The sequence below is a fragment of the Eleutherodactylus coqui genome, chromosome 1 (genome assembly GCF_035609145.1).
Source record: "Eleutherodactylus coqui strain aEleCoq1 chromosome 1, aEleCoq1.hap1, whole genome shotgun sequence".
Taxonomy (NCBI): domain Eukaryota; kingdom Metazoa; phylum Chordata; class Amphibia; order Anura; family Eleutherodactylidae; genus Eleutherodactylus; species Eleutherodactylus coqui.
Window position 1 is genome coordinate 160,336,677 of NC_089837.1, and position 26,720 is coordinate 160,363,396.

General features: G+C 44.1%; 1 protein-coding gene across 3 annotated transcripts; it reads left to right on the top strand.

Moving 5' to 3' along the window:
* EIF4E2 (eukaryotic translation initiation factor 4E family member 2) lies at window positions 1–26,135 on the top strand. Of its 3 annotated transcripts, XM_066602563.1 has the most exons (7): window positions 1–88; window positions 1,874–2,015; window positions 5,276–5,410; window positions 7,854–7,958; window positions 8,084–8,236; window positions 9,051–9,187; window positions 25,371–26,135. In XM_066602563.1, the coding sequence occupies exons 1-7, from the start codon at window positions 69–71 to the stop codon at window positions 25,408–25,410; spliced, it is 732 nt and encodes a 243-aa protein (XP_066458660.1). In that variant the 5' UTR covers window positions 1–68; the 3' UTR covers window positions 25,411–26,135. The 3 variants fall into 3 exon arrangements, with proteins under 3 accessions (XP_066458660.1, XP_066458652.1, XP_066458668.1); XM_066602555.1 differs by lacking the exon at window positions 25,371–26,135 and having other exon boundaries at window positions 9,051–9,281; XM_066602571.1 differs by lacking the exon at window positions 25,371–26,135 and having other exon boundaries at window positions 1,874–1,988; window positions 9,051–9,281.
* Window positions 26,136–26,720: the final 585 nt, after the last annotated feature.

The following is a 26,720-nucleotide window of genomic DNA, read 5'->3' on the forward strand; positions in this document are numbered from 1 at the left end:
AGCGGCGGCCCCGTGCGGAGGAATGTTATGCTGGGAGCGGAAGTGGCGGAGAGCGGAGTGCAGAGACGATGAACAACAAATTTGATGCGTGAGTTGGGGGCTGCTGGCGGTGATATACGGAGCGTGGTGTCCTATACAGCGGCACCGGGGAGCGGATAGCCCGTCGCACCGGGCGCTGGGCTGTTACTGATTGGCCGCATGTAGAGCAGACCCTCAGTGCGGGCGGCGGGGAGCTGCCCGGTGCCGGCGGCACAGAGCTGGTATTACACGTGCCTCCTGCACCGGGATAGTGGTGATGTTTGCAGGCATGGTACTTGCAGTAACTACTGGTGACACCAGAGAGCAGCAGCGGGGCAGGGGTGCCCCCATAATGCTGCTCTGTACATGGTGACCCCCTCTACATGCTGCAGGATCCCCGGAGAGATCAGCGCATTTATATATGTATTCCAGAACAAATGGATTACAGACTCTGCCAGCTGCTGTGCCCTGTGCCACTCCTGCCCACACTTCTCAGTGGGTGAGGCCTTACAGCTAGGTTTAGTGAGTAGATCTGCCATTATTTGCAGGTGTCTGCCACATTTAGGACTATGGCGCACACAGCACCGCTTTAACATGCCTTCTTTAGCCCCACACGCTACTGGAGAACATTCCTACAGACTGGCAGAAGCTTTCTGACTGATTTGCTATGCCATAGGTACCTGACAGGTGGAGGTGCCACGACTGGGACGCTCATCCAGCTCCAGTCCATTGTTGCTGGTGGAGGGCACGGGCATGGTCCTTCTCCCCTGCGGCGGGCTCTTAGCGTGCGTCCGGCCTTCCTGTGCCAGCATTCTGTCTGAACCAACTGAACAGCGATCAGATGGAAACCTTGGCATTAAATCTGATCGCTGGGGGTTTCGCCAATAAGACCCTCACTGATCCCAGGAACGGGAGTCCCGTGTCTCCCTTTTCTCGTGACTGCGAGGATGCTTCTCCCACCTGCATGAATGGAGCGATGGCTGCCCATGTGCTTTGCCAGTCATGCCAGTGGGGCTGATGGAAGTAGCTTGGCGCTTGTACTCCGCCATCTCCAGCACTTCCATTGAAAATGATCGGAGCAGCACTGTGCATGCACCGCCATCACTACATTTAACCTCCTCCTGGGGGTGCAGTAAGCCCACAGTGGGGAAAACGGGATCCCTGTTCTCCTGATGAGGGGGGTCTAAGCGGTGAGACCCTGACCATTCAGACTTTTATCACCTACACTATAAATAGTAATAAGTGTATCTTGGTTCAACCCCTTCTCCGCCCCATTATATATGTATGCCATGTGTGGGATAGGGTTTCCGCAAAATGCCATACATTAATGGCATGGGCTCAGATCCTGCTGCAGCGGGAGGTGGCTGTGACTGACTGACGGTGCCCCACTGCAACAGCGGGAATTGGTGAGAACCCATTACATGCTGCCTTCAATGTTGGTGGTGGCATGTACAGATTTAACAGAGGAAGAAAGCTCCATCTTGGCCCTCCGTCATTGTAGAGGGCCAATAGGTTGCCATGGCAAACAGAGGCCTAACAATTGCCTCCGGATCTGCCATAGCAATTACTGGGAATTAAATCCCATAATACACTGCAGTACAGTAAATGTCTATAGAAGTCTATGTGCCTGTCTTCAGCTGCCGAGAAGATGCGACAGACATTGATGGCAGCTGAAGATGCGCAGCGCATCGCCGAACCCTACGTGTTTCAGTGATCAGTGGGTGTCTTGTCACCTGGACAACCTACACCCTTCCCACTGATCAAAACTTGTGACATGGCAAAAGTTTTTGAAAAGTTCAGTTACTCTTTACCATGTGTGATGTAGTTGGCACTGATTGTGTTGTTTTGGATGCAGTCTGAAGGATGATGACAGCGGGGATCATGACCAGAACGAGGAGAACGGCACACAGAAAGACAGTGAGAAGGAAAAGAACGACAAGGACAAGAACCAGAATTCATGCAGGAAGAAGGTAGGAGGTCTGTCAGACATCCATCAAGTGAGCATTTCCTCCCCAATTCTCATACTCTTCAGTCACAAAGTGATACCAGACCCCAGCGGTATTCCATCACTATCTGTGAACGGAAAGCTGTTAATTCTCAACTGGGCTGCTTTTTCCTTTGTTCCATTCATTCTCTTCTTGTAGTCATAAAGAGAGTATGTGCAAAAAGATGCTAGAAACAATCTCCGGGCTTGGTGGACTCGGGGTAAAAAGGTTGCCACGAGCTATATAGCAATCTAAATTTATTTTGTCAGGCAGGGTAACATAAAATAGTCTATTGAAACGCGTTTCGGTGTCTTTTTCAAGCAATAGATACAGTCAGTGCAAACATACATTTAACCATAGTCTTACAAACTTGCTTGTTAAGCTGATGGCTTCTGTGTGTGGAGTGCCAGGCATTTTCGTGACATCATCTTCTGGGGTCGCCTGAGGAGGTGGTGTAAGCGTTAGGGGCGTTCTATGCTACTGGAACGCAGCGTGCTTTCCACGTCCTTATATTGTAAGGAAGGAGATCGGAGCTAGTTGCAGCATGCGTCATGACATCACTCAGAGGCCGTGGCTCCATCTACAGATACAGAGAACTCTATTAAAGGAGATGTCCCGAGGCAGCAAGTGGGTCTATACACTTCTGTATGGCCATAATAATGCACTTTGTAATATACATTGTGCATTAATTATGAGCCATACAGAAGTTATAAAAAGTTTTATACTTACCTGCTCCGTTGCTAGCGTCCTCGTCTCCATGGTGCCGACTAATTTTCGGCCTCCGATGGCCAAATTAGCCGCGCTTGCGCAGTCCGGGTCTTCTGTAGTCTTCTATGGAGCCGCTCGTGCCAGAGAGCGGCTCCGTGTAGCTCCGCCCCGTCAAGTGCCGATTCCAGCCAATCAGGAGGCTGGAATCGGCAGTGGACCGCACAGAAGAGCTGCGGTCCACGAAGGCAGAGGATCCCGGCGGCCATCTTCAGCAGGTGAGTATGAAGACGCCGGACCGCCGGGATTCAGGTAAGCGCTGTGCGGGTGGGTTTTTTAACCCCTGCATCGGGGTTGTCTCGCGCCGAATGGGGGGGGGGGTTTAAAAAAAAAAAAACCCGTTTCGGCGCGGGACATCTCCTTTAACAATTCATTGTTCTTGTACTATACAGAGAGGTTTGGATGGATAGAAAATTGCCCTTAGGTGCTTATGGGGGGCATGTTTGTACATAGTGATAAAATAATAAATTATTGTATTAAGGTATATAGAAACAGTAAGGGTGAATGCAGATGGGTGGAAATTCCATGGCAAGATTTCCTGCAGAATTTCTGCCCGTGCCCGCTGCTATAGGATTGCATTAGTTTATGTGAAACCTCGCGCAGTAAACAAATCGCGGCATCTCCTATTTCTGTGCGAGCCTCCCAGAGGCCCGCACGGAAATGTCACGGCTGATGCATCGGCTGTGCGCCAGCCACACATAGCAAAGACTAGATGCCGGGAGGAGGTGAGCCGCGGGTCACTGCAAGGGCATGGGTCACATCCCGCTGCGAGAATTCTCGCCGCAGGATCCGACCTGGCCGTCTGCATTTACCCTAAAATATATATATACACTTGCATATTTGTTATTGTTGTGTTTGTTAAGACAATTCATGTTAAAATGTATTGTAATATAAGCCTCCTGCAGACGGCCGGGTCGGATCCCGCTGAGAGAATTCTGCAGAGCAGAGCCAGTGCGTCAGCCGTGATATTTCTGTGCGAGCCTCGACATGCCGCGATTTGTGTACCGCATGAGTTTTCGCGCGGTCGAATTGTGGCTGTCTGCATAGGATTGCATTATCTAATCCAATTCTATGGCAGCAGGCACAGGCGGAAAATCTGCAGGAAATCCCACCACGGAATTTCCGCCCGTGTGCAGGGGGCCATAACAGGAACAATATTTCTCAATAAAAATCTTTCTAGCTTAAAATAGAAATTGTATCCATTAAAAAATATTTCTTATTACAATAGAAATGATAACAGCCTTAGGGAGAACATATAGTACTGTGAGCAATGGATTCATACACATGTATGAATGATGAGATGATGATAAATAAATAAATAAAATCTATATTGTGTATGTGTATGTATGTATGTATGTGTGTGTGTGTATATATATATATATGGGCTACGATAAAAATTTTGTAGCCCACAGATAATAAAAAGGAAGTTAGTATCCGGAATAAATAATCTACATAAATGGTGACTGCTAAAGGATATGTGTATAGTGAAAATATTCAGCTTCGGGAATGTGCTCAATGTATCAAGGTAGTTTCATGGAGAATTGTTTAAGTATATGATATTGTCAAGAACTTCATGCAGCCGGTTAGGGGTGGGTGAGTTCAGCCTGACTATCCAAACCATCTCTTTAGTTTTCAGGTGAGAAAGGATGCTGTATCTATATATTCCAGCGGTGTAACACGTCGTTTGGATATATCTCTATCATGAAAGTTTGAAAAATTGTGGTGATACACTGCGTTTTGTGAAATCAGTTTTTACATTGAACCAGTGTTTAGATATGCGAGAGGGGTGATGGTCCTACCTACTTATCCTCGGCCACACGGGCATTCTATTGGGCAGATTACATAGTCTGGACTGCAGTTCAGCGATTGTTTTAGCCCAACTGGTTCTTGATCTTGATGCAACGTGATTTCTTTTCTCCCGTGTTCAATATGTGGGCAACATTTACATCTTTGTTTGCGGATTTATAAGCACCTATATGGGGGGTTGGTGCCCTGGTTGGTTCTGTGGTTATTTTTATGAGGACGTGAGGGGGCTAGAATATTATTTAAAGCTTTATTAATACTATTACGGGATTATCTGCAATTTCTTTACACAGGTAGGGGTCGTTTTTTAAGATACACCAGTTTTTCACCAGAATTTTCTTGATGAGGTTGTGTTGTGATCTTAACTTTGTTATAAAAGCTGTCTTCTTCTTCTTCTTGGGTGTGTCCTTATTTCTATTGTGTATGAGATGACCTTCCTTCAATACCTTCCTGTATGCAGAGTTTATCAGTGTCTTAGGGTATCCTTTTTCTCTAAACCATTTTTCCCCTAAATCTGGGCCTGTTCCTTCTTTTAGTCATGTGTTTTGGTTTTTTTGGGGTTTTTTTTCCACTTTTTTTTTGGAGAGGGGGTGTACAGTTTGCCAATAATGCATTGCTCCTTGGCAAGCAATTCTATGTACCTTGACAACAGGTATGATATTATACACAGGTAATTCCATGCATTATATGTTCTGTATTCACAGACAGTTGTTCCCGGCCCAGCAGAGCACCCATTACAGTACAACTATACCTTTTGGTATTCCCGCAGAACCCCCGGACGACCTACAAGCTCTCAGAGCTACGAACAGAACATCAAGCAGATTGGTACCTTTGCCTCCGTAAGTACCTGCTAAGCGTTACGACTTTGCTTAAAGGGGTTTTCCAGGGAGAATACTATAGATGACCTATCCTCAGGATAGGTGATCAATAGTTGATTGGCTGGGTCCATCACTCAGGACACCAACCGATCAGCTGAGCAGGCGCAAGCTGTCAGCACTGCATATGCACAGAAATCCACAGCTATTCCGCTAAGGTTTTTACTGTAGATCTGCCCTGTCAATGGGTAAAATCCGCAGGTGGAAGTTACAATGCATTCCTGTGTGGATGCACATAAAGTATGCTGTGGATCAGTGTTACATTATTATTATTTTTATGCAAAATTTGATGCTGCAATTCCGCTATGTGTAATCACACCCGTAAAAGGTGGGTTACACTTTCTTTTGGCATGTACACACAGAATAATCTGCTTTAGAAAAACACAAATCTGGCATATAATCCACACCAGAAATCTGTATGGAAAAATCCACAGCCGTTTAAATTACACCATGGATTCCCATTCAGATGAATGGACATGGAATTGGCACGGGTTCCACATCAATTTTCACTGTGTGAACACAGCCTTAAATTTGACAAGGAATTTGGATACAATAATAGTTTTATAGTGGTGACAGGGCCACTATAATGATCACATAGTGTGTAACATTTTATTCCCTTCATCCCGTTTCTAGATCTATTCTTCTTTTTTCAAGAACTTCCTTCATTTTCCCATTATTACTGTTGTAATTTTTTCACTTGATATGTAAATTAGCAACATGGTGTGTAAATGGATGAATATTATTTGAGAAACAGGTGTTAACTTTCCATGAACTGATGCTGTCCAATGAGAGGGGACAGTCTAAGAGCATTCTTACTAATTTGTTCCAATTTATTCTAAGCATTCTAATGTATTTCCATTTGCACACTTCATGCCAAATTTTCACATCGGGTACCAAAAATAAAGGCAGCAATAATGGGGAAATGGAGGAACTTTTGAAAAATTGAAAAGTGGATATGGAAGTGGGAACAAAGGTAACATATTTGACACTTGTTGCATGGTGAGAGGTCCACTGGTCAATGCCAGTCAGCTGCTGCAAAAGCTAATAGTCTTAGGGGTGCATTAAAAAAGGTATAGGGGCGGGGGATGAGAACATTATTCTTCCACTATATAAGGCACTTGTCAGGCCTCACATGGAATACTGCGTACAGTTCCGGTCACCGGTGCTCAGGAAAGATGTTGGGGTGCTTGAGGGGGTTCAAAGAAGGGCAACTAAATTAATAAATGGAATGAGAGGACTGGAATACCCAGAAAGGCTATCAAAATTGGGATTATTCACCCTGGAAAAAAGACGGTTACAGGGTGATCAAATAACTGTATAAATACATTGGGGGATTCTACAAGGATCTCTGCTATGATCTTTCTATACCCAGGACTGCGACGGTAACGAGAGGGCATCCGCTATGTCTAGAAGAAAGCAGGTTTCATCACCAACACAGAAAGGGGTTCTGTACTGTAAGAGCAGTAAGACTGTGGAACTCTGTGCCCGAGAACGTGGTGATGGCAAAATCCATAGGGGAGTTTAAAGAGGAGACTAGACATTTTTCTAGAGCGCAAGGATATTACATTATATAGACATTAGGTGACCAGCGGGGTTGTTGATCCAGGTCTTGGAGTTATGTAGAACTCAAACGTTGATCAAGGGAGTATTCTAACTGCCATTATGGAGTCGGGAAGGAAATTGTTCCTCCAAATGAGCTAAAATGACATCTGCTTCGTGGTTTGTTTTTTTTTTGCCTTCCTCTGCATCAACAAGAAGGGGTGGGGGTTGGGTAGCAACAGGCTGAACTAGATCGCCATTGTCTTCATTCAGCCTAACATACTATGTTACTTCAGCATTTGGGTGCTGGTAGCCATTGTATAACAGTAGCAGCTGTCGGACGTCGGTGTGGATGCCAGGAGGCGATATCCTCATAAATATGCCGAGCTCATATGTTTGAACTGGAGTAGTCTTCGTACAGGGTTACTCAACACATGGCACAGTCTTTTTCTTTGGTAGCCCTTAGACCTGACTGACTAGGGCAGCGTATTATACTGACAGCCCCTCTGTCACAATATTATTTCATGAATGTTTCTGAAGGGAATATATTCTATATATTTTACTGTGTTTTCATATGAACTGTAGGGGACTAAAGTTCCCTGCCGATTGCGGGTGTCTTGCTAGCTTTTTCTACCGTAGACCTGATCCTCAGCGTACTACATAACTGCTTGTCCAGTTTTTCTGTGAAGAGCTTGATAATTAAAAGTTCTGCAATTTGCTATTGCCCCTTTCATTTCAATGCCTAACAGTCTTCAGTCAAGAACATTCTTTACACCTAGTGGCTACAAACCTGTACAGATTTAAAGGGGTTGTACCACTTTTCATACCTAAACAACTTTTTATCTGATGTTTGTGCATCTTTAACTAGGTGGAGCAGTTCTGGAGGTTCTACAGCCACATGGTACGTCCTGGGGACCTGACCGGACACAGTGACTTCCATCTGTTCAAGGAAGGGATCAAACCAATGTGGGAGGTAAGTTAGTGTGGAACGCAAGAAATACTGGTGAAACAGTAAGGAGAGGAGAGCAGTGAATGTTCTAGTGTCCTAGAACCTGCTGATATCAAGCGTGTCTCTCTCTTTGGTTTCATCCTGCCTAGGATGATGCAAACAAGAATGGAGGAAAGTGGATAATCCGCCTGCGCAAAGGACTGGCTTCACGCTGCTGGGAAAATCTCATTCTAGCCATGTTAGGGGAGCAGTTCATGGTTGGGGAAGAAATCTGTGGCGCCGTAGTGTCTGTTCGTTTCCAGGTGAGAGCAGATTCACGATTTAAAAAAACAAAACAAAAAAAAACACAACTTTCTGCGATGTCTTTGTTTAAAGGGGTTTAAAAACCTGGTCCCTGTGTTATATAATAGTCATATATGCACAGCTCTTTGCATTGCAGCTCTGTCCTCCCTGTCTTGTCTGTGTTTACAAGCTGAATTTAGCTTGTAAATATAACATCATGGGCGAGATAGGAGCTGCCAATGCTTGAAAGACTATATGATTATTTATTATAGCATGGGGAACATGTTTATAAGCAAAAAAGTCCAATTTTAACCACTTCCTGACCAGAAACTTTATCCCTTCCCCTCCCTTTCCTACCATACATTCTTTGGGCAGCGGGAACTGGGTAATTTACATATACATTTGGGACTGCAAGAGTTTGTGGTTTAGACAACCTGCTATCCACATGCCTTCTTATTGCATATGGATGTGATAAAGGGGTTGGTACAGCTACAAAGAGTGGCCATCCCTCCCCTGGGCACTACATGGATGGCCTGTTGTTTACAGGGGTCCTCTGTAATGCTACACTGCAATTGGGGACTGATTGGTTTGTCCTTGTTTGCTGGAAGTGACACCTAATCCCTGCCATCACAAACACTGCTTCATCTCACATATCGTCCGTTTTCGACAACATCTAGAAACATCAGCCGCTTTTAATAATAACCGATGGACTTTAGGTTTTCTGCCCCTTGTAATCAGATCTGAAGAGAACTGTCTGCACTGCTGTTCACTATCTGTAAATGCTGTTTATTTTGGTTAATATGTAGTAACGATGATTTGATGCAAACATTTTAGGAAGACATCATCTCTATCTGGAATAAAACTGCTAGCGACCAAGCGACCACGGCGCGGATCCGGGATACTTTACGGCGAGTTCTGAATCTGCCTCCAAATACAGTCATGGAATATAAAACGCACACAGACAGTATAAAGTATGTATGCAGTAACAGAATGTTGGCCAATTCATCTAAAAGTATAGTTCTTCCTTAATTTTGATGAGAATAAAATACGTAATGTTCAAGCATATTCTAGTGATCCTAAGTGTCAAATATCACATTTTATTGCCTTTTTTGTTTTTATTTTGACATTAAACAACAAAGTATGTTTAACCAAGTATTAAAAGTAAATTAAAGGTTCTATTTAAAGTATTTGCCTAAAACCCATAGGGACTACCTACGGGCGATTGTTCATTGCGTTTCCCCATGGTGATAATCCGCTTTCCATAGTGTTGCTTTGAAAAGTGCAGCGCGGCGTCCACGAGTGGAGAATCATAGCAATTCTCTGCTTGCAGGATCTAAATCGCGGTGCGCCTATCTGTCAGGCTCACCGCAGAGAACTGACAGCGCTTCCCCCGCGGCAGAATATCGCTGGCGATATTCCACAATGCTGTGGACAAAGGGCTTATAATTCAGAGACAGAGGGATACAAAGGAAAGGCTTTTTAAACAAATATTCACTGGGTATATCCCTTAAAATATAACTTTTATTGACAAATATATATAAAATGTTTGGGCCTCACAAAAAACAGACAAAACAAAACAAAACAGAAACAGAGCAGTAGATAGAACCCTGGAAAAGAACCGAGAAAAAATCTACGAAGCTGATCCCTCCAAGGTAGTACGGGAGTGTACTGATGGATAAGACACTACCGACTCACTATATCAACCGCTCCAAAATCAATTCAAATCTAATTAGAGGACCATATCGAGGTCTACCCTTATAGAAAAGATGGAAGCGGAAAAAAATTCCACCAAGTGGGTGGTTTACAGTCAGCTTCTAGTGGTGGCGAGCCCCTGGGTTCGCCCTATGTTCCATAAGCTAGACCAGGAGCAAAAATGAGCAAGTGACCCAGTAGAAGCCCCAGAGCTCTGAAAATGACGTCCCGGTAAGAGACAAGTGCGGTTCTATCCAGAGGAATGCCCTGTTTAAGTAATAGTAGCGGGCAAGAAATAATCCCAGAACGAGAAACCAGCAGAAGTCTATGATTGGCTTCTATCCACAGAACTAGATGAAAATTAGTTCTGAATACAAGGACACCAATCAATGCTTCCGCTGAGTACCTCCGAGAGATAAACACAAGTGGCTGATAGACTATAAGCCACAGGTTATCAATCCAGAAATACAATAGTTTCTAATGAAACAGCAGGAGAACCCCATTCAAAGATAAGATGGGTTCTCATGCAACGTGTGGTTTCAAAGACCAATAAAAGACAAGTTCAGAACACCAGTGGACAATCAGACTGGGTTCTCCTAGCAAAAAAAAGCTATTTTGAAAACTTGTTTCAAGATTGGTTCAGACTGGTTCAACGCGTTTCTGTCTCATACAGACTCATCAGGAACCTTAATGCTTGATAATGTCATAAGATACGGAAAAAGAATAGTTGTCCTTGATAGATATTTTCACTATCTCATGTATAATTGGATTAACCTAAGCAGATGCCCTATGCTGTGAGCTATGCTGTTATATGGTAAAATAGGTGGTACCTATCCGTATGGGCAAATAAAAAGATGATAAATTGCCCATAACAGAACAAATGTACCAAAATACCACTTCCCCCAATAATAGAAAAACTCCCAGAAAAATAAGGAGTATGCTCATAAAAATAAAAACTAACCAGGCTGATTGAAACACCTATGGAGAAATGAGCGTTACAAATGTTGCACTGATTCCTCACTAGAAGGTGCTAGGATAAAGTAATATCCTGGGAACAATGTCCCAAACAGAACAGGGTCTCCACAATACATGGAGAGTGCTCCAAAACAAAAGGTTAAAAAAAAACCCCAATCCAGTTAGAGATAGAGCAAAGTGGGAAGAAGAGAGATAGAACAGCAACTCCTGTCTTGATGGTAGACAGGAGGGAAATGATGACTCACAGGAGTAGTATGTCTTAAATGAGGCAAAGAGGCTAACGCCCCACTTAGGGGTATGTCCCTGTTAACCAATGAGAAAACATGTTTGAAAAAATCCAACCACTGTCACCATAGTGGGGAGGGGGGAGGGAGGGATCTGTAACACCTCCCACCAGCCGTCCGTTCATTCATGTTCCCCAGAGAGAGGGAAGTAGGGAAAATGGCTTTTAAAACTTTTAAAACGTCTGGCCGGCATACAAATGAATAGTAGTGCCTATCTGCGGGTGGGATCGCTAAAAAGATTGGTGATGGTAATACTCCTCGCAAGGCACATCGGCGTCCCTGTGTTGCCAGGGTGACGTGACGCCGACTGGAGAAGTGGCCGGATAGTGCCGTGATGACGTCACTGAATTAGGTGGAGCCGAGGGCGGCAGTGCCGGGTAGCGCTGCCACGCCCACCCAACATGTGACAGAGCGTCGACGTAATGACGTAGGGGGGAGGAGTTATCCCGCAGAGAGGAATTCATCCTACCAGCTGATTGACTGTCAAGTATCCGTAGCCATGGAGACCCGGACGTTATATTTGTTGGTTACTAGGTGCCAATAGACTATATGATGAAAGTCAAATAGGCAGCAGTTCATGCCGGTCGAGGTAATAAATCATTAAGATATTAGATAAGTGATTACTTATGATAGGTGACAAAGATGCCAAATGTGAAAAATATGCATTGAATAAATTAATAGCTGCAAATACTGCAATGATTTTAATAAAACAGTTGATTATATTTGATGCTGCGGATAGTATTGCAACAATACATATAAAGATCGATGTCAACTGCATCAGTACTCTGATGTAATGCATAGCTCAAAAGATGACAGATGGAAAGTAGGGAGAATGCCTAAATTCGTAGAAAAAACTGCCTAATGCATATTTAACAATTCATTGAGGGACCATGTAAAAACAGGGATGGCGGATAAGACCAAAACAGAAAGCTGAATCGACAAAGGTAAAGTATGTATAATTGAATAGGTTCAAAGGAAACATCCAAAGGGTAGCACCTCGTTTAGATCCCTTGGCGACACGGAATCCATCCGATAAATCCACTGTGATTCCTTCTGTAAGACTTTACGGTTGACGTTACCCCTTCTTCCATAGGAGCGTATACATTCCACCCCTTGGAACTTAATATTGAGTTCATCACCCGCATGTACCTCCCGCATGTGGTTTGCCACCGGGGTACTCTCTCCCCTGCTGATATTGCCCACATGCCCCAAGATACGTCTGCAAAATTGCTGGATTGTCTTACCAACGTAATTCTTGGGGCATGGGCATGTGGCAACATAAACCAAATGAGAGGATTTGCAGTTTATGAAATCCTTAATCACATACGAGGTACCTGTTGACGCGCTATGGAATTTGTCGCCTTTTCCAATAAATGTGCATGCTTCACATCTTCCACACGGAAAAGTGCCTCTAGGTCGGGCCTGGCCTAACCAAGTGCGTGTATTGAGAGAGGAGTCCAAATGGCTTTTGACCAAGTGATCTTTGAGGTTCCTTCCCCTCCTAAAAGTGAAGAGGGGCCTGTCTGGAATGATGTCTCTAATGTCTGGATCTTCTTTCAGGATGTACCAATATTTTTGCAGCAAACCTTGCATAAATGGTACTCCGTCATCATATGTTCCGATTACCCGTACTTTGTTGTCTGGTGTTTTAATTTGTCGTTTAAGAAGGACTGTTCTGTCTTGTTTTACAGCGAAATCGAAGGCTTGATCAACCACGTTTTTGGGATAGCCTCTCTGGAGGAATCTGTCTTTTAGGTTGTCGCTTTCCCTCCGAAAATCAGACTCCGAAGAGCAGTTTCTTCTTAATCTTAAGAACTGCCCTTTCGGAATTCCCCGACGTAGGGGAAAGGGATGATAACTCTGCCACGACAACAGGCTATTAGTAGCCGTTTGCTTCCTAAAAAGTGTCGTGGAGAGATATCCCTGTGGGGATTTGGAGATACTGATGTCGAGGAAAGCCAGGGATTGCTCCTGTAATTCAGAAGTGACTTTCAAATTGATGTCATTATCATTTAATCGCTGGACAAAGACAGAAAAATCGGTTTTGGTCCCGGACCACAGCAAAAAAACATCGTCGATGTATCGATACCAGACTAGTATGTCTTTTGTCCAGTTGCTGTTGCCCTCCGAAAAGACAAGATGTTCCTCCCACCAGCCCAGGAACAGGTTTGCGTAAGATGGGGCAGCTGGACTCCCCATCGCGGTGCCCCTGAGCTGGTGGAAGATCTTGCCGTTAAACAAAAAGAAATTATGGGTAAGAACATAATGAAGAAGATCCAGAATGAACTGGTTGTGTCTGATGAAATCACACCCCCTTTGTTGGAGGAAATGAAAAACCGCCTTAAGACCAATGTCGTGTAAGATGGAACTGTACAACGACTCTATGTCCAGGGAAGCTAGAAAAACTCCTCCTTCAATTTGTATGCCCTCGATGTGACGAAGAACGTCAGGGGTATCCTGAACAAATGAGGGTAAAGATAGAACAAACGGGTGCAGTACTTTATCTAGATAGATGCCACAGTTCTGTGATAGGTTGTCCACCCCGGAAACTATGGGCCTTCCCTTGAGGGGGTGCAGGCCCTTATGCACCTTCGGTAGAGAATAAAAGGTGGCTACCTGTGGACTCGAGGGGAGGAGGAAATCGTATTCAATTTGATCAATGCAATGATCATTTAGAGCTTGGTCCAGGAGGGATCTCAAAGAGTTTTTGAATGGATCTGTCGGATCATGGGGTAAGATTCTGTATGTGTCCCTGTCATTTAATATTCTATTACACATAGCAATATAGTCATCTCGCGATAGGACGACTATATTCCCCCCTTTGTCCGATGACTTGATTATTAGTTCATTGTTAGTCTCGAGATTTTTTAGAGCTCTCAGTTCATTGGAGGACAGATTGTTCTTTTTTATCGGAGATACCTAACTATTTTTTATTTCGTTCTGAATGATTTTCTCGAAAATATCGATGTGTGGGGACTGTCCCTGTGGTGGAAATTTCGTACTGGTCAATTTGAGATCAGTAAAGGGTCCTTCCCCCTTACCTCTAAATTGATCATGTTTGAGAGCCTCCAAATCCCTTACTATTGTTATATCACTAGACTCAAGCCCTAAACTGGTTGCCAACTTGCGATCTGCCAGGGCAAAATGCTTCCTCCACCTTAGTTTCCTCAAGAAGAGGGCCATGTCCTTCGTCCAGACAAACCTGTTGAATTGGCATGTCGGGACGAAGGACAGGCCCCTCTCCAAAAGTGCGAGTTCGCTTGCAGATAGGACATGGGAAGATAGATTGATCACTTGTAATCTATCTGAAGTTATTGGAGCAGGCGAGATTATAGCCTCACCATGAGGGGACGCGAGAGGTGCTACTGTCATCGTCGGGCTCAGATGATTAGAATTCATTGGGGGTCTCGCCGTTCCCTCATGAAGTAATGCCCGATGGGCTGGCCTAAGAAGCCCGTGCCTCGACTTGTTTGTGGGCGACCTCTGCCTCGCGCTCTGGGGGGATACCTCCCCTTGCCCCTTCCTAAAAAAGGTGGCTGCTGAGCTCTTTTAGTGGTTTCCCCTTCTGAGAAGTCACCCTCCGAGGAGCTAATCTCTGTGTCCGATTTATTATACGAGATTTTATAGGCTCTTCTTTCCCTAAAGTCCTGTAGATCTTTGGAGAATTGAGAGTGTTTCCTCTCTTTGATGAGCAATGTGTATCTCTCTATATTATCTTGTAGCGCTTTTTCTTTATTTGAGAATTCGGGATCTGTAGCGAAGGACTTAGCTTTCTCTATAGCTTCTGTCAGAGAAAGCCAAGTCCTTCGCTACAGATCCCGAGATAATATAGAGAGATACTTCTCAGAAGGGGAAACCACTAAAAGAGCTCAGCAGCCACCTTTTTTTAGGAAGGGGCAAGGGGAGGTATCCCCCCAGAGCGCGAGGCAGAGGTCGCCCACAAACAAGTCGAGGCACGGGCTTCTTAGGCCAGCCCATCGGGCATTACTTCATGAGGGAACGGCGAGACCCCCAATGAATTCTAATCATCTGAGCCCGACGATGACAGTAGCACCTCTCGCGTCCCCTCATGGTGAGGCTATAATCTCGCCTGCTCCAATAACTTCAGATAGATTACAAGTGATCAATCTATCTTCCCATGTCCTATCTGCAAGCGAACTCGCACTTTTGGAGAGGGGCCTGTCCTTCGTCCCGACATGCCAATTCAACAGGTTTGTCTGGACGAAGGACATGGCCCTCTTCTTGAGGAAACTAAGGTGGAGGAAGCATTTTGCCCTGGCAGATCGCAAGTTGGCAACCAGTTTAGGGCTTGAGTCTAGTGATATAACAATAGTAAGGGATTTGGAGGCTCTCAAACATGATCAATTTAGAGGTAAGGGGGAAGGACCCTTTACTGATCTCAAATTGACCAGTACGAAATTTCCACCACAGGGACAGTCCCCACACATCGATATTTTCGAGAAAATCATTCAGAACGAAATAAAAAATAGTTAGGTATCTCCGATAAAAAAGAACAATCTGTCCTCCAATGAACTGAGAGCTCTAAAAAATCTCGAGACTAACAATGAACTAATAATCAAGTCATCGGACAAAGGGGGGAATATAGTCGTCCTATCGCGAGATGACTATATTGCTATGTGTAATAGAATATTAAATGACAGGGACACATACAGAATCTTACCCCATGATCCGACAGATCCATTCAAAAACTCTTTGAGATCCCTCCTGGACCAAGCTCTAAATGATCATTGCATTGATCAAATTGAATACGATTTCCTCCTCCCCTCGAGTCCACAGGTAGCCACCTTTTATTCTCTACCGAAGGTGCATAAGGGCCTGCACCCCCTCAAGGGAAGGCCCATAGTTTCCGGGGTGGACAACCTATCACAGAACTGTGGCATCTATCTAGATAAAGTACTGCACCCGTTTGTTCTATCTTTACCCTCATTTGTTCAGGATACCCCTGACGTTCTTCGTCACATCGAGGGCATACAAATTGAAGGAGGAGTTTTTCTAGCTTCCCTGGACATAGAGTCGTTGTACAGTTCCATCTTACACGACATTGGTCTTAAGGCGGTTTTTCATTTCCTCCAACAAAGGGGGTGTGATTTCATCAGACACAACCAGTTCATTCTGGATCTTCTTCATTATGTTCTTACCCATAATTTCTTTTTGTTTAACGGCAAGATCTTCCACCAGCTCAGGGGCACCGCGATGGGGAGTCCAGCTGCCCCATCTTACGCAAACCTGTTCCTGGGCTGGTGGGAGGAACATCTTGTCTTTTCGGAGGGCAACAGCAACTGGACAAAAGACATACTAGTCTGGTATCGATACATCGACGATGTTTTTTTGCTGTGGTCCGGGACCAAAACCGATTTTTCTGTCTTTGTCCAGCGATTAAATGATAATGACATCAATTTGAAAGTCACTTCTGAATTACAGGAGCAATCCCTGGCTTTCCTCGACATCAGTATCTCCAAATCCCCACAGGGATATCTCTCCACGACACTTTTTAGGAAGCAAACGGCTACTAATAGCCTGTTGTCGTGGCAGAGTTATCATCCCTTTCCCCTACGTCGGGGAATTCCGAAAGGGCAGTTCTTAAGATTAAGAAGAAACTGCTCTTCGGAGTCTGATTTTCGGAGGGAAAGCGACAACCTAAAAGACAGATTCCTCCAGAGAGGCTATCCCAAAAACGTGGTTGATCAAGCCTTCGATTTCGCTGTAAAACAAGACAGAACAGTCCTTCTTAAACGACAAATTAAAACACCAGACAACAAAGTACGGGTAATCGGAACATATGATGACGGAGTACCATTTATGCAAGGTTTGCTGCAAAAATATTGGTACATCCTGAAAGAAGATCCAGACATTAGAGACATCATTCCAGACAGGCCCCTCTTCACTTTTAGGAGGGGAAGGAACCTCAAAGATCACTTGGTCAAAAGCCATTTGGACTCCTCTCTCAATACACGCACTTGGTTAGGCCAGGCCCGACCTAGAGGCACTTTTCCGTGTGGAAGATGTGAAGCATGCACATTTATTGGAAAAGGAGACAAATTCCATAGCGCGTCAACAGGTACCTCGTATGTGATTAAGGATTTCATAAACTGCAAATCCTCTCATTTGGTTTATGTTGCCACATGCCCATGCCCCAAGAATTACGTTGGTAAGACAATCCAGCAATTTTGCAGACGTATCTTGGGGCATGTGGGCAATATCAGCAGGGGAGAGAGTACCCCGGTGGCAAACCACATGCGGGAGGTACATGCGGGTGATGAACTCAATATTAAGTTCCAAGGGGTGGAATGTATACGCTCCTATGGAAGAAGGGGTAACGTCAACCGTAAAGTCTTACAGAAGGAATCACAGTGGATTTATCGGATGGATTCCGTGTCGCCAAGGGGTCTAAACGAGGTGCTACCCTTTGGATGTTTCCTTTGAACCTATTCAATTATACATACTTTACCTTTGTCGATTCAGCTTTCTGTTTTGGTCTTATCCGCCATCCCTGTTTTTACATGGTCCCTCAATGAATTGTTAAATATGCATTAGGCAGTTTTTTCTACGAATTTAGGCATTCTCCCTACTTTCCATCTGTCATCTTTTGAGCTATGCATTACATCAGAGTACTGATGCAGTTGACATCGATCTTTATATGTATTGTTGCAATACTATCCGCAGCATCAAATATAATCAACTGTTTTATTAAAATCATTGCAGTATTTGCAGCCATTAATTTATTCAATGCATATTTTTCACATTTGGCATCTTTGTCACCTATCATAAGTAATCACTTATCTAATATCTTAATCATTTATTACCTCGACCGGCATGAACTGCTGCCTATTTGACTTTCATCATATAGTCTATTGGCACCTAGTAACCAACAAATATAACGTCCGGGTCTCCATGGCTACGGATACTTGACAGTCAATCAGCTGGTAGGATGAATTCCTCTCTGCGGGATAACTCCTCCCCCCTACGTCATTACGTCGACGCTCTGTCACATGTTGGGTGGGCGTGGCAGCGCTACCCGGCACTGCCGCCCTCGGCTCCACCTAATTCAGTGACGTCATCACGGCACTATCCGGCCACTTCTCCAGTCGGCGTCACGTCACCCTGGCAACACAGGGACGCCAATGTGCCTTGCGAGGAGTATTACCATCACCAATCTTTTTAGCGATCCCACCCGCAGATAGGCACTACTATTCATTTGTATGCCGGCCAGACGTTTTAAAAGTTTTAAAAGCCATTTTCCCTACTTCCCTCTCTCTGGGGAACATGAATGAACGGACGGCTGGTGGGAGGTGTTACAGATCCCTCCCTCCCCCCTCCCCACTATGGTGACAGTGGTTGGATTTTTTCAAACATGTTTTCTCATTGGTTAACAGGGACATACCCCTAAGTGGGGCGTTAGCCTCTTTGCCTCATTTAAGACATACTACTCCTGTGAGTCATCATTTCCCTCCTGTCTACCATCAAGACAGGAGTTGCTGTTCTATCTCTCTTCTTCCCACTTTGCTCTATCTCTAACTGGATTGGGGTTTTTTTTTTAACCTTTTGTTTTGGAGCACTCTCCATGTATTGTGGAGACCCTGTTCTGTTTGGGACATTGTTCCCAGGATATTACTTTATCCTAGCACCTTCTAGTGAGGAATCAGTGCAACATTTGTAACGCTCATTTCTCCATAGGTGTTTCAATCAGCCTGGTTAGTTTTTATTTTTATGAGCATACTCCTTATTTTTCTGGGAGTTTTTCTATTATTGGGGGAAGTGGTATTTTGGTACATTTGTTCTGTTATGGGCAATTTATCATCTTTTTATTTGCCCATACGGATAGGTACCACCTATTTTACCATATAACAGCATAGCTCACAGCATAGGGCATCTGCTTAGGTTAATCCAATTATACATGAGATAGTGAAAATATCTATCAAGGACAACTATTCTTTTTCCGTATCTTATGACATTATCAAGCATTAAGGTTCCTGATGAGTCTGTATGAGACAGAAACGCGTTGAACCAGTCTGAACCAATCTTGAAACAATTTTTCAAAATAGCTTTTTTTTGCTAGGAGAACCCAGTCTGATTGTCCACTGGTGTTCTGAACTTGTCTTTTATTGGTCTTTGAAACCACACGTTGCATGAGAACCCATCTTATCTTTGAATGGGGTTCTCCTGCTGTTTCATTAGAAACTATTGTATTTCTGGATTGATAACCTGTGGCTTATAGTCTATCAGCCACTTGTGTTTATCTCTCGGAGGTACTCAGCGGAAGCATTGATTGGTGTCCTTGTATTCAGAACTAATTTTCATCTAGTTCTGTGGATAGAAGCCAATCATAGACTTCTGCTGGTTTCTCGTTCTGGGATTATTTCTTGCCCGCTACTATTACTTAAACAGGGCATTCCTCTGGATAGAACCGCACTTGTCTCTTACCGGGACGTCATTTTCAGAGCTCTGGGGCTTCTACTGGGTCACTTGCTCATTTTTGCTCCTGGTCTAGCTTATGGAACATAGGGCGAACCCAGGGGCTCGCCACCACTAGAAGCTGACTGTAAACCACCCACTTGGTGGAATTTTTTTCCGCTTCCATCTTTTCTATAAGGGTAGACCTCGATATGGTCCTCTAATTAGATTTGAATTGATTTTGGAGCGGTTGATATAGTGAGTCGGTAGTGTCTTATCCATCAGTACACTCCCGTACTACCTTGGAGGGATCAGCTTTGTAGATTTTTTCTCGGTTCTTTTCCAGGGTTCTATCTCCTGCTCTGTTTCTGTTTTGTTTTGTTTTGTCTGTTTTTTGTGAGGCCCAAACATTTTATATATATATACCCAGTGAATATTTGGACAAAGGGCTTATCATTAAGGCTCTTCCATTTGGGCCTCTGATCGGGGCCTAACACTTGTTCCCCCACTCTGCCCTGTATGAAGGTGTCGCTGATCAGCCGACATACAAGGAAACTTTCATTTGTCAAGTGATCGCATCTTTTATGCGGCACCAAAACTCTTCATTATCAGCAGCACATCCTGCTGTGCAAACTGTGTGTGTTGCCAGCAGTGATGAATATGTATGGGGGGGGGGGGGTATGAACGATCATTTAAACAGTCTACATTGGCTTGTGAGAAGGACCTTTAAATGACCGCTGATGTAATCGATTGGTGCTTGTCATCAGGCTCAGATTGAGTAACATGAAAGCACCCTTAGGCCGGCTTTACACGGGTGTATTTGCACATACAATACACAGTGAATAGAACATTGAATTTAATTTGTGCATTTTGGTTGTGCAGAAAAACCTGCCGCGTGCTCTACTTTTCTTCGCATTTGTGCACCTAAAGTCCCTGTAGAATTCAATAGGGATGCACAAATGCACACACAATACACTAGAAGATGTGTGAACCACTGTAATTGCGCAGGGAAAAGAGCACCTCATTAGATTAATTACCTTTTTAGTGGCTAGGAGCATCTGTACATTTTATTTATTTTTCTTGACGCACAAATGGAAATGCCTTTGTGTGTGTAAGTAGTACAGTAAAATATGATTATGCGCACACAAAAGAACATTCGTTTTGCGAAAACTGTGTGTGTGTGCAAATTCATATATGCATGAGTGAATGTGACCTTGGTGTTTTGTAGATTTTTATTTCTCTTTTTAAAAGCTATGGACACTTTTATTCATTTTTTTTTTTTTAACTTAAGGAATGGTTGCATCAAGGTCCTCTAAGATCAAGTAGAAAAATGTCACACCAACACAGTATGGCCCCTGATCTTGGTTTAAATCTATGTGCAATCTGATATTTTAATTTTAGCAGATCAATCTAGTTAAACTTGGTTTAGCGATGGAGATCCAAGATGGCCTGATAGGCTTTTCCTGGGACGTGAAATTGCACTCCAGCTCACCGCTGGTAACGGCTGTGTTTTTACTATTGCTATGAATGCTGGGAATATTAAATTTTGCAGTTTGTCTTCTGCAACTTCTGCATATTACTGTATATAGTCAACAGCAGACTGGGGCCACCTGCACACGGGCGTCCGCACTGCGAATTCACAGCAAATACCGCCCGTTGCTTCCTATGAAGATCTACTGTTTCCTACACATGAGTGGAAATCGGTTGCGGTTTCCGCTTGCAGAGAAAAAAATCGCAGCATGCTCCATTTTCATGTGGGCTGTGCACAGATGGCTACCATTGACTACAACGATGAAGTCAATGGAAGCTGTCTGATATGCCCACAATGAGGCGGCGACGCAGAGAAAAAATTTTTGCAAAAAACAAATCTGTACAGCGCATATGCCACGGCGAGCCGCCAGGTCCATCCACAGTTCAGGAAAGACGGCGACAGAGTAGGTACACACTGACTTTGCTTCTGCCAGTGTGCAGGTGGTCTTAAGGCCCTTTTAGACACAACGATTATCGCTCAAAATCCACTCAAAAGCCATCTTTTGAGGGATAATCCTTGTGTGTAACTGCACTGACATTGTGCAGTTTTCGTTAAGCAGTCGCTGATCGTTGTCTTTCAGTGTGCTGAAAGACAACAATCAGCCTTATCAGGGATTCACAGCAGGATACAGCTGATACTATTGTTTCAGCTGTATCCCGCTCCCTGAACACAGGCTGGGTATAAGGAACACAGCTGTCCAGCTCTGTTCTCCATACCCCGCTCGGCTGTGTAACAGCTGAGCGCTCCGAGCAGAGAACAGCTGGATGCAGAAGACAAGTGGCCCCGCTTGTCCTCTGCATCCCCCGCTCGGAGTGCTCATCTGTATTAACAGCCGGGCGTTCTGAGCAGAGAACAGTTGGATGCAGAAGCCAAGAGGCCCCGCTTGTCTTCAGCATGCCTCAAGCTTTGAGCGATCACCTTGCGCTGTAAAGGCATACAACGATTGTCGCTCAAAAGACATCTTTTGAGTGATAATGGTTGTGTCTAAACCAGGCTTTAGTTTCATTAGGAGATTTCTTAGTTTCCATCTGCTTTTCTCTCCTACACAATTCTTACAAGCTAATTTGTGACCTCAGCAAAGTTTATCTTTCTCATAACCCATTCGAAAAATGATTGTGCCCTAATATATGTATGTAAGTGAAAAAAAGAATTGGATCTTGAAGGGGTCCATGGCATTTAAAGGGCAGCTCCAGAATCTGATAGGCAAACTATGTGCTATTTAGCTGAGACACCTAACGTTTTATTTAGCGTGATGCATTGTGGGAGATGCAGACTACCTTGGTTGGCCTGGCGTGAACACTTCATTTACTTCCACAGAGCATGTTTCATACAGTTGCTAAATTGCAGGATGTTTCAGTGAAACTCTAGATCCTGTAGCCTGAGACATAAAAGGGCACAAGCAGACATTTTATTGCAGCTTTGGATGTGACCAGAGAATGCAATTTGTGGTTATTTAACATTCTGTAAAGAATTTTGATACTGAGCTGAGAGAAACCTTCCATAGTACTATATAAATGGTGATGCATCCCAATAGAGGGGGGAGGACTGTGGGTAAAGCTTGCTGACATTGTACTACATGCTGGTCACATGCTTGGGGAATGTCTGTGGGGTAATTTCATCTGGCAAATATAATAATTCTATGGTAACCATATATTCGATATGATTACAAACACTGAATCCCAGAATGTGTGAAGAATGCCACGTTCTTCTTCCAAGTCTTGTTACGAACAAAGAGGCAGCTGTCTAGTTTGGTAGGTCACCTCTCCACCCAGATGCTGCAGTTAGACCTCCAGGGCTCCTACACCTTTTTGCAATACAAACTGTATATGTAATTTATTTTGCTAAAAAAAAAAAATTAGGGAACACTTGAGTACCTGCACTTTAATTTCAGAGCTCTCCTGCTCCATTCGCCGTTTTCGGTTTCTTCCGCAGCTGAAGTTGGCCCTTCATAGTGCTCTATGGGGCTGTCTTCAGCTGCACAAATGGCCGGCTGAGCCACGGGCGCTCCGAGATGAAAGTGCAGGCACTCTTAAGGCATCACAGTATAACCCCACGTCGCTTAAACTTCAGGGATATCAATCTGTCCAGTTAGGAAGTATTAGTGATTGTGAATCAATTTCACCTGTGTTGGTGCAACTGAAGGTGACAAGTACACTGGAGAGGCGACAGCAAGACCACCCACAAAAATGGAATGGTTTTACAAGTGGTGGACACAGACAATTCCTCTCTACTTATCCTTCCTGACGGATTCTTCTCTACTTTTGCAGTTTGCTAGTGTCCTTGTCACTACTGGTAGCATGAGGCGGTACCTGCAGCCCAATCTAGTTGCCCAGGTAGTTCTGCTCCTTCAGGATGGCACATCCTTACCAGTCGTCGCAAGAAGCTTTGCTGTGTCTTCCAGCACAGTGTTAGTAGCATTAAGCAAATACCAGGATATGAGTCATTACACAAGGAGAGCTGGAGGAGGGCAGCGAGCCAGAATCAGGACCAGTATCTGCTCCTTGTGTATGGAGGAGCAGGAGGAGCACCACAAAAGTCCTGCAAAATGACTTCCTAGATAGAATTACTTTTTTTTTCTTTTCTTTTTTCTGTGTGCGTGTGTTATGCAACCATTAAACAAAAGTATGCATTGTCGTGTTCTGCACTCTTTCCTTCATTGAGCCCCCTACATCCTTTGGGTTGTGCCAAGTTATAAAGTTATCCCCCGTGTACATGTTAGGTAATAATTTTAAGATCACGGGGTCAGACTGCTGGGACCCCCACTGATTCTGAGAAGAGGGGTCCAGTCGGTCCCCTCAGGTGAATGAGGCTCGGGTCACATGGGTGCACTGCTGCTCTATTCACTTTAGTAACCACGCTGCAGACTGCTGAAGCTTTTGAACCCTGTAATCTTTGGCGCTGTTGTTGCAGTGCATAGAGCAGTGGCACACCTGTGTGACCTCTGCTCCATTCACTCAGTGACCGACCAGACCCCTGTTCTTGGGATCAGTTGGGGACCCAGTGGTACGACTGCTACCAATCATAAAGTTTATCCCCTATCATGTGGATAAGGGGATAATGTTATAACTTGGCAAAACACCTTTAAAAAGGGAATGTCCTTTCAAAAACCTGTGTATAAATCAATAGTACAAGCGAAGATTAAACACTTCATATATATATACCTAGTTACAGAAAAATGCCACTTTTCCTCCGCACTGATCATTCCCCATCAATTCACTGCTAAAATCCTCCTTGAGAGATGAGTGACAGCATATTTAGACCGGTGGATTATCAGGCAATAGAACATTCAAGCAAACATTTATACCTGATAGTTTGTGTAAAAGGCCCTTAAAGGGGTTTTCCAGGGCTGCAGTGCTGGATGGGGAGCTGCCAGGATAGGTGACTATTCAATTTTCTTTTTTCATTTTAAGCCCTTGTTAACTTTTCTTTATGTCCCGGAAAATCCCTCTAGGGTTCCTGTCCATGGGCGTGGTTTACCACCGGCGAATCCCGCCCTCTGAAGCTTTCCATAGCACTGCTATGGAAAGCGCCGGCCCCCTGTCCGTGAGCGGAGAACCGTTTCGATTCTCCGCTCGCGTCGGGCAATTCGCAGCATGCTGCGAATTGCCCCGATTCTCCGCCGTCAGCCTATCTATCGGATAGGGCTGACTGGGGGAGATTCAGCAGCGGCTCCCGCAGCGGAGATCTGTCAAGGGATACCGCCAACGCTCGTGGACAGGGGCCCTTAGGTTGGGAGCCAGATTTGTACTTGATTAAGAAAATGGACTGCTGAGAAGTAGGAAAAAGTGGGAATGTGGCTAAAGTTGGAGCTTTTCCATATTACCGTTTCTATATCGTGCATGCTTGGGCTATGTGGTTGGCTGTTTCACACTTTCCAATATCAGATTTTTTTTTCCCCCTCTTGGTCGCTCAGGGCCTGGGAAGAATTTCCCAGCCTGGTGAACAGCGGCCACGAAGTGTATTCTCACACTCTCCCTGCATGCAGCGGTAGGGCCTCATTTTAATTCTTCCCAAGAGTCACTTATTTTTTATGTAATGTACTTTCTTGTCCATCTTTGGCAGGATGCCATTTTTGTGTGACTGTCAATGTTTTTTGGAGAAAAAGGGAACATTGTGCTGTGTTTGATGTCCATGGACAGTTGATAGAGCCAATGTGAAAGTTGAGTTCCCTTGATATGCAAAATCCATGAGTTACTGGCTTGCCCTTTGCCACCTATCTAATATTTAACCATCATATTGACTTTTTTTCTTTCCTTACAGGGACAAGACAAGTTTTCGGAATACAAAAATTGCGTTATGAGAGAAAATTGTCGACTTCTGTGCTGACATTTTGCTACGTCTGAATTCATCACTCCCACTTTCGGACAGTATTCTGCTTGCATTGTAGAGACATCACTAACCTATTCATTGCCAGGGAGCCTTGCCAAACAAGGCAATATGTTGTTTGGCCTCAGCCAGAGATGTGGATGAGAATGGCCTTCCTGTCACTCTGCTTCACCTGCCCTCACTTTGCATGTGATGTACAACCGCCACTTTATTGGGAAGGAAGAAAAGCACGAAAATGTTACATTTCTTTAATACTTTTATTTGTGGTTTTTATTTTTGTTTTTCTAAGGGGTAGCAGGTAATTGGCATGAAATCTATATATTATTTTTTTAACTATGGTTGACATGTACGTTGTGATGACTCTGGGTGGATGGAGATATATGCTTTCATTTCATGACAAGCAAATCTCTGCTCCCAACATTTGCCTTGTAATGTTTCTTCAGCACTTTGTTTTCCTTTCATGTTTTACGCAAAGGATTTAGTCTGTGTATGATAAAAGTAATCATCACCTTGTCAGACCCGTTACTGAGACTTATCAGTATTATATGCTTTGGTGTGCAAGGTTTAACCTTAATTTCAGCTGCTTGTATACTACTCTTGTCAACTACTTGTATACTGTGCTTGTCAACTACTTGTATACTACGCTTGTCAACTACTCTGCTGCTGTTCCACCATTAAAATATTGGGTCTTTGGTCCTGTTTGTTTTGGTGTGTGTGTTTTTGGGTTTTTTTTGTTTTTTAAAATTTGTCATCTCTTCATGTGTGTTTTAGTAATAAAGTATTCTGGAGGATCTTTTCGTATAACTCAACGTTGTGTGGTTCCTCTGTTACTCCACCTGTAACTGTATGAATAAATTGACAATTGTGTGCTAGCATTCCTCTTGTCCATTGGGCAAGTTCCAGTACACTGACACCCTCCACACTGAATGGACAGTGTCTATAAGCACAAATTGGTCTTCTAATATGTTAGAGATAGACGTGAAATATTATGTTGGTAAAGTCTGTAATCGCAGACCCTTACTATAATGGCTTTTTATTGCTAATGACACATAGTCATCACTATGAAAGCCTCTGCTAGAATTTCAGGGATACAATCCAACAACAGGGATACCATCCACACGTTATAGATGAACAGATCCACAAGGATACCAAGGAGCAGCCTCCAGGAATAAAAACAGAGGGAAGAGAATAGCAGGGCGCCCCTAGTGGTCACATACAAGACACTACCTGCCTTTTGAAAATTGGAATTAATCACACTGTTTGTTTCATTGTGTATAAGGCCTA